This window comes from Macrobrachium rosenbergii, chromosome 27, assembly GCF_040412425.1.
Source record: "Macrobrachium rosenbergii isolate ZJJX-2024 chromosome 27, ASM4041242v1, whole genome shotgun sequence".
Lineage (NCBI taxonomy): Eukaryota > Metazoa > Arthropoda > Malacostraca > Decapoda > Palaemonidae > Macrobrachium > Macrobrachium rosenbergii.
Window position 1 is genome coordinate 12,278,069 of NC_089767.1, and position 9,581 is coordinate 12,287,649.

Consider the following 9,581-nt stretch of genomic DNA (forward strand, 5'->3'; position numbering starts at 1 on the left):
GATTTTGTATTTTCATAAATTAATTTTTATACTCTATCAATTAACTTACATTTCCTCGTGAATTTTAAAACTGAGTCAATTGAAAATGTTGCAGACTCTGATAAAACTTCACCAATCGAACCATTTCCAAAAGTTGATAACCAATGTTAGTTATATTTTGGGCATACGAATAATACATATTTAACTGTACATTCTGGGCATTCAAGAGCTGGTTCATGTGGGCTGCTTATCAAGTGTCCATGTGTCAGACGAGTATGACCTACTTGGAGACACACGTCATCCACACAACGATTTGCTTTTTGTTAAATTTTAAGACTGTTCGTATTTCTGTGACTTATCACCATAACCATCAAAGTACAATGTAGAACAGTCATGTACACATTTATTATCACTACTACTACTATTCCCATGTGTCCTATTACATTGGAAGTTAAAATATGTAAAAAATGTTGAAACTGGCCATGTGGTATTGAAGCATGTGTCATAAACACACATAATTTATTTTACTTTTACTTTTTTTAGGGAGACCCCTGTGCGGCCCATGCTCCACTGCTTCACCTCTGTTTAAACACCATGGTTAGCACACATCATGGAGCACCTCACTACCACATGGTCATGAGTCACATCATGATACAAGTGGGTCAGATCGTCCCTGGCATTATTATTCTATGGAATTTTCCATACACACGCTGTAGCAAAAGCAGATCCATCTCCACAATAAATAAGTGTACAGTACCCAGGCCACTCTGTGTATGAGTTAACCTTTACAACATGAACTGGGTCTTGGTTTCTTTATATATCATATCAAATTCACTGGCATGTCTGATGCTGATGGCAATAAAGCACAGATGTTCCTAAACTATGGGGAGGATAAGAACATCAGCATAGAAGGGGTTGTTTATTGTCATTCTACTGTTAGCGGCAGTCTATTTTGAATCTGTTCATTTCAACATTTTCATTCAAGCCGACATTTAACGGATATGGTGAGAATATGCCACCTGTTTTGAGTCTGTTGAAGAAGGATGTATGATCACACCCAGCCTTGTCTGACATAGAATTACTGTGTGGATAACTAGTAGAGCAACTGACCATTCCCAGGATGCACTTCTTACCTGAATCTTCCAAAAGACTGACAGTTTAACGGCCAAATACTTTTCTTGAATCAACAAAACCTAAGAGAATACAAGACTGGCATATGATTCATGTTATTTCACCAATTCTTTCAGGGTATAGATGCAGGTGTCAGCTGAGTGGTTAGCTGAAAAACCAACCTGATTATCTGATGTGTACAAATTAGTAGTCAATGTTGATTTTTTATTAGTTACCTCTGCATCTTGGAGACCTCAATAACTCAGGGAAACAACCAGTTAGTCTTGGAAGTCTATGTGTTAATGATACTGATACAGTATTAACAATAACACTGGTGCTTAATACGCACCATCAGCCGGAGAAAGCAACAATTGGCCTGCAGTTTACAGTTGTGCTCTAACCAGTAATCTTTCTCTTGCCTAGCAGATGTCAGCGTAGGTGTGCATCTTAAAAATCATGACAGATCCAACAAACTCGTTCAAACTTGGCTAGATTACCGTCAGTCTTTGTCTGAGCATTTCATGGATCGTACATAAAAGTAGCGACCTACACAATCAGCTCCATATAGTAATTCTCGAATAACCACAGCAGAACTTGTCACTTTACATCCCGCATCAACTCTATTCATTGTCTATGGCAATGCCTTGAAGTCGACTGATTGCTACCGACTTTGTACATGTGCGCTTTCAAAAGCGCCTCATGGGCCGAACACTGAATGGTTTCCAAGTTTACTGGGCTGTAAATACCAATAAGTTAAGGTTTCTCTTGAAGAACGAAAATATCAATTTTTTGGGTTGCAAAATTCCGATACTTTATACATTATGTACAGTTTTACATACAGTCAGCACGTTTCAACTCAATTCCACGACAATAAAAAATATCACCACATGACTCCTGCTTCATGACGAAAGAAATGTTAACACTTTCATCAATAACGCACACTTAATGCTTCAGGTTACGTTTTTGTGTTGCTAGTGCTCCCATTCACATTCTATCTTTAAAACAGGCTAATTTTAACTTTCTGCTCCGCATTGGTGCTGCCACTGCGTTAACAAAACGTTCACAAATAGTTCTCGGGGATTACAAGAAGCCCCTCCAAAGTCGACTCTAGCCACGGGAACACGTGGCACGACTACCCTCACCATCATCACAGCTGTCGGGTAGTTGTCATAAAAACAACTGTTGGGCTACTTATTCACGGGTTTATGGTTAAGAAATTACTGATGTTCTCGGAAAATTCACAGAAGAATTAGATGATGATAAGGCTGTTTGATTTTACTGACTTTTTATAGGTCAAGAACTTTGTTACCATGTAGTATATTTCTCCGATATTTCTGTAAATGGTATTGCATCTGCAGAATGATATGACTCCTGTTTTTCTAAAATCACTGAACTCATGCACTTCACGTAATGTGAATATATATATATATATATATATATATATATATATATATATATATATATATATATATATATATATATATATATATATATATATATATATACATATATATATATATACATATATATATATATATATATATATATAGTATATATATATATATATATATATATATATATATATATATATATATATATATATATATATATATATATATATATATATATATATATAACGAGAGAGAGAGAGAGAGAGAATTTATTCAAAGACTAATACGGGCAGTGTACTTGGAGGAATAAATAACTTGATTCGTCCAAGGTAGTGTACCAGTGATACTATTGCTGAGCGTTCCTTCACCGCCCCCGTCCCAGCCACTCCCAACGCCAACGCCAATACGAAGGCAACGCGCTATATCCTTTCAGAAGAAATTTCTACGGGTAATTCATCATTCTTTATCCACAAGCGCTGTATTTTCAACTACATCTTTCGTAATGAAGATGAAGAGTTGCAAGGTAATTTTTTTTTAAGTCGCATCTACCGTAAAGTCACTGCTTAAATTAAGTCACATATGTTTTTGCAATCATTTTGGTATGAGACTTACTTATATAATAAATCGGAGAGGCGGGTCGTCAAATTGTAATTACTATGAATATGGAAACTGCGGTGCTTTCTGCTGTTAATAATCCCACGTTAATTGCGATGGAAAAATTATTCCATAGGTACTTGACAATTGTGTATATTAAACAATATACATGCTTCCACTGAATATTTATTACACATCAGAACTTTTCCGGACATTTCAAAATAGTTAAGCATTAATTGCCTTCTCTTAGTCCAATATCTACCATACATGCACATTAGAGCAAACATTTTTATATATAAAAAAAAGTAAAATTTGCAATAAGGTCAAATGATTTCATCAATTTATGGCCTTATGTATGCCAAGACCACCGATGGTCTTAGCTAAAAAACTGAAGTAAATAATGACAATGTTTGAGAACGACACAGCTGTATCCTTGGTTGGTAGAAAAAGAAATGGACAAAGAGAAAAGACCGACATGAAAATTCCTAGAAAGATAGACACAGACATGACGACACTAGATAAAGGGAATATGTATGCATCCGTGTGTGTCTGTGAATGTGGAACGATATATATATATATATATATATATATATATATATATATATATATATATATATATATATATATGTATATATGTATGTATATATATATATATATATATATATATATATATATATATATATATATATATATATATATATATATATATATATATATATATATATATATATATATAAAAACGATGGAAGTGAGAAGGAAATAAATGGAGAAGTGGAAGTTCATAAAGATTCGTAAAATTCCACGATGGGGTCATTTGGACCGTACAGAATGTTCGTGGTTACAGAAGGGTAGGGAGATAAGATCAAACACAGTAAGTGGTGGGATAAGCAAATAGAAGGATTACTGAAGAAAAAGGGAATTTTTTGGAGGTCCAACTGCAAAAGAGCACAGATCATGTACATGTGTACAGTAGGATGGCTAGGGTAGTCATATCATAGTGACAGAAAAGGAAGAGTAATGAATATACAGAAGAGAAGGTGAGCAACAACCTGAGGGAGAATAATTTCGTTCTACAAATTAGTAAACACACAGAGAAAGGTTACTAAACAACTGGATCTCAGAATATATACAAAATGTTGTCTCAAGTAAATGTAGTGCTGGGTTGATAGAACGAATATTCTGATGATCTGTTGAAAGAAATGTGCTACTTCAAGTTTAAGATGCTTTTAGAAGTGACTAATTAAAGCTCATGGAGGCAATTAAAGGTGAAGTAGGGAAAGACCGGGGTTACAGGTAAGATGCTGCTTTACAGGAATGAGTCGGGAATTGATGTTACACTGCATAAGGTAAAGGTGATGAAGACCACCGTAGGAATTATAGGGGCATAACCTTACTTAATCTGCCAGGAAGGTGTGTGTGTGTCTATATATATATATATATATATATATATATATATATATATATATATATATATATATATATATATATATATATATATATATATATATATATATATATATATTATATATATATATATATTTATATATAAAATTCCTGGTATATTAAGTAAGGTTCTTCATCACCTTTACCTTTATGCAGTGTACCATCAATTCCCTGACTCATTCCTTTAGAATTTTTGCCTTACCCGGACACACTTACAAATGCTGGTCAGCCACTCAAGCACAATATCACCACTGTACAGCAGTATCTTGCATGTAATCCCGTCTTTCCCTACTTCACCTTTAATTGCCCTCCATGAGCATTCATTAGTCACTTCTAAAAGCATCCTTAAACTTACAGTAGCACTCTCCATTTACACACACACACACACACACACACACACACACACACACACACACACACATATATATATATATATATATATATATATATATATATATATATATATATAATATATATATATATATATATATATATAGTCATGGGTCTTGCTACATCATCCTAAAAGAAATTGCCGTGAGCCATAAACTGATCCACTTCTGGTGCCACAACTATAAGAGGAAAGAGCTTATGGATATATATATATATATATATATATATATATATATATATATATATATATATATATATATATACAGTATATATATATATATATATATATATATATATATATATATATATATATATATATATATATATATATATATATATATATATATATACATATACATAAGACATATATATAATATAAGTGTTTGTCTGTGTACGAAGATCGACGGCAATTAAAATTACAAATCACCTGACTAATAACTAGATTTTTTCTCAGATACTGAGAAGTGATTTAGCCCAGTGGAATCCATCACCAGTTGCCATGACGACGAGGCACTAATCATTCGAAACGTCAAAGCTTCCAGTTCCCGAGGCCTACTGTTTCCAGCCGCGTTAGAATTGTTGGTGATTTATGGGCTAACAGTACTGATTTTTCTTAGATAAATATTTCTGTAATGGGTAGCATATAGATTGGTAAAATTCGAACCCAATATAATTACATCTGGGAGAATTATGACATGGCTGGACCATATAGTTTCTGGGCTTCCCCAGGCGCAATTTTCCTTAAACAATAAAATTATGTTCAACAAAATAACAGCAGGAATTTTGAAATAGTTAAATTCATAAACACTAATTTATAGTCGTTCGTTATACTATTGATTCTTTCTTCTAATTAAATCTTTGTTCATCCGTTTCTAAAGTTAAGTGCAAAAGTAGACGAAAGACCCGGGCAGACGTGGAGAGAGAGAGAGAGAGAGAGAGAGAGAGAGAGAGAGAGAGAGAGAGAGAGATCTAAACAAAATACCTGTTAGGAGGCTATCTGCCGACCGCAACTTTATCAAAACTTCGGTGTTATCTAGAACACTAGCCAGTTATTGAGTAATGTAAAGAAATGTTTGCACAGTAATAAGGTAACAGGGAAAATAATAACACAAAGCTGTTGTTAATAACAACAACAATAATAATAATAATTGACATTCCTAACAGTACACGGATAATACAGAGAATAAAGGTGAAAAATGTTATATGTAATTATAATAATAATAATGATAATAATAATAATAATAATATACTAATAATAATAATAATAATTCTAGGTTTGTGTTGCTCTCATTTTTGTTTTCTAAGGAAATATCATAAGAGTACCTGGGACGACAATGGTTCTGTTGATGATAGTGTGAAACTTATTCATGTGGATGTTGTTTAGAAAGTGTAAAGGTATAAAAATATTTACTGCTGAAATGAAAAATACTCTTACCTACATAAAAGGGTTATTTTCCTGATAAAGGAAGATAAGATAAAGGCAGCACAGAGATACAAGAAGATAAGATTATTCACAGCAGAACCTGGAGATAAAAAGCGTGCAGTTGGGTACAGGAAAGTTTCCGAACGACTTATTGGGTTTGTTGAATTCTCTAAATATGGTCAAGAAACTGAAAACTGACGATAGCGATCAGGGACAGCAACAGCCCTTCCAGCAACAGCAACAGCAGCAACAGCAGCAGCAGCAGCATCAGCAGCAACAACTTCAGCAGCAACAATTTCAGCAGCAACAACTACAGCAGCAACATTTGCAACAAACGGTATTCTAATATAACATATATTTCCTTTTGCTAAAGATACTTTCAGTCGTATGGACACACGATTGGGATGGGCCAGACCTATGCATCGCATATTATGAAAAATTCACTAAAATATAGCCCCTAAGAGTTAACTGTCACCGAAAACTTATTATTCGGAATAAAGATCTTTCTGTTCGTTGAATCAAATGGGGTCCTTTTCCGCGAAATGGCTTTATCATCGGAAACAGGCGTAAGTGCATCATATTCTTATCGGAAACAGGCGTAAGTGCATCATATTCCTACATAGAAGCTGCCATATGAAAAAGTAAAGCATATTCTGCATTTACATATATTTTGTTCGGTTTAAATTGGAAACTTCATTACACAGGACTTTACAATTTGTAAGCGTTTTAAGTATTTTTATTAATATGAAATCACATCTTGGCTGTGCACACTAGACAGCCAGAAAACAAAATATACCTCCTTAAGTTTGTTATCATATGTACACAACGAACACCAGTAGAGCCAAAAGCCCCATCATAAGGCAGGGAATTAAATCGTTAACAAACGCTGAAGTCCTATGAAAACAATTGTAAAACAATTGTAGTTTTTTCTAGTTAGCATGAAAGGGAAAATGATTAATGCAGACAGTGTTGCTGTATTGTCTATTCACTGCGGATCTGTTAGCTTCAAGCAGACAATTCCCGTACAAATTTGGCAGAAGAGGAAGAGGGTGCGGAGGTGAGAGCAAACTGTTAGCTAAAAATGTCTTCAACCATTACCAGGTGAGGAGTGCGAAGTACGCCACATTAAGTGTCCGCTCATGAAGTTTGCAGGTCTCAAGTATATGTTCCCTGAAGTATGCAGCTCCACTCTCACAGTGGTTTGCCTCCGTACTTCATCGGTAATATTTGGCTTATAACAAGGTTCCCTTTGTTGTCTAAAGTTGTATCAAGACAAAGGGAGTCTTTGGACGCATACCCGTCAGTGGTCCGGCATATCTCTCTCCTCAATACCTGCCTGCTTTGGAGTGTCTCTAGCCATACCGTGGCCATTGAAGTATGTCTGACCTTACGAAGTTGATTATTGGGGGGTATAAATCAGAGGTCTGGTATAAATACGCCGGGTGTTGCCTCTACTTGTTAATTCAACTTCACTTCTGACACTGAATACCTAAAGTGGATAATGCTGTTTGCATTGCTATTGAACGTTAATCGAAGTTTGTTTTTGAGAGTGGCATATGTAAATAATAAGGCACGTGTGTCCATATCATATACAAACACGTATATATATATATATATATATATATATATATATATATATATATATATATATATATATATATATATATATATATATATATATATATATATCAGTTTGGAGTTTTAAGTATACCACGTACTCCAAGAGAGAAATGAAACGTTACATAACGCTGCTGTATCGCTTTGACCTCCACAAGCCCATTTCAAGAGCTTTTGTTCACTATGGTTCAGATAAATGCAAAAGTAAAAGTAAGAATCTACTGTGAGAACATTTCTAGATAAAAAAAAAAAATCCATGGCCAAAGTCTCATATTAAAATGGTCGTCAGAAAATAAAGGGCTTTTTGTTAATTTTGTACTGTTCTTGAACAGTATGTAAAAACAAAGGGTCTATCTTAAAAAGTTCTATTTTCCATTACAACCTATCGTCGCTGACAGTGTCTATAGAGGCACTTTCAAGTAAACATCCTGCAATGTCACTCTATCTTATGAATACTACTTTAAACCTCTTCCAATCCATTGCACCACTACATTGATCAATTTGGACATTATGACATTATTCTTTTTATTTGTACGTGTACAATACTGAGGTTTTATACAGGTGGCAATATTTGTTTCTGTCTGTCGAATATAAAATTTATGAAAAAAACATGATATCCGATATAAACACCTTCGGCATTTTTGGGCTGTTTTTTGATTAACATTTTATCTGCCGTGGATAGAAATGAAAAAAAAAAAAGACCTGAATATTGAGAATTTTAAGTGGATAAATTATATTTTCAAAGACAGGATAAACTGGAAGGGTGACTCTAGTTTCCGTTGACCTTGAACGAGCCAAATTCTGAATATAAAGGTCTTCCTGCCAGTCTGAAACATTCGTAGATATAATTAGCAAAGCCATTATCTCTACCTGAACTGTAAATAATGTTAATCTCTTCATCAATGTATTTAGGTTTACAAGCCTAAGCGCTCGTAAAACAAAGTTCTTAGAGTTGACTGCTTAGTGTTATTTGTATAACAAAAACGAAATCATAATCAAATAAGAATGCATACATTTCCTATGTAAACTGAAATCAAAAATAATTTTCATTTTCATAACACATATTGTACGTCCAAAAAACTGATGCAACCATTTTTTTTTTCTTCTGTAGATCAATTTTATATGGGTACAAGATTATTCAACTTTTCCAGGCTTCATCAATTTCATGGCGGTTTACCCATATACTGAAACCTTCAGGGAAAATATTCGGCAATTCGGGTTTCATTAGAGTCATGTAAATATTAAGACGGCATAGGAGATAGACATTTACTCATTCTTATACCAAATTTTTGTCGAATAAATTTATCGTTACCAGTGAAGCAAGTATCAACTCTACAGTGAAGCAAGTGTTACCTTTACAGTGAAGCAAGCATTAACTTTACAGTGAAGCAAGTATCAACTTTACAGTTAAGCAAGTATCAACTTTACAGAGTTTAATAAGGCTTAAAATAGATTCGTCCTTCAAAGTAAAGACATTTAGAAAACGCTTCCTTTAAAACACATAGCACATCGTCAACAGGAGATAACGCTTGTTACACTAATACTAACCGTAATTTCGCTACATCTCAGTTTTCTATTACGCATTTTTTATACAAAATCCAAAGAGCGCTTAACATACGGATGTAGACCCAGCA

At 33.9% G+C, this 9,581-nt stretch overlaps 1 protein-coding gene across 1 annotated transcript in view; it reads left to right on the forward strand.

The window, feature by feature from the left end:
• The first annotated feature begins 6,425 nt into the window (after nucleotides 1–6,425).
• The window catches only part of LOC136853406 (uncharacterized), a 13,903-nt gene continuing 10,747 nt past the window's right edge, over nucleotides 6,426–9,581 (forward strand). The window contains exon 1 of the mRNA XM_067128903.1: nucleotides 6,426–6,667. Coding sequence (XP_066985004.1) covers nucleotides 6,506–6,667 — 162 coding nt within the window. The 5' untranslated portion in view covers nucleotides 6,426–6,505. The remainder of the gene's footprint in view (nucleotides 6,668–9,581) is intronic.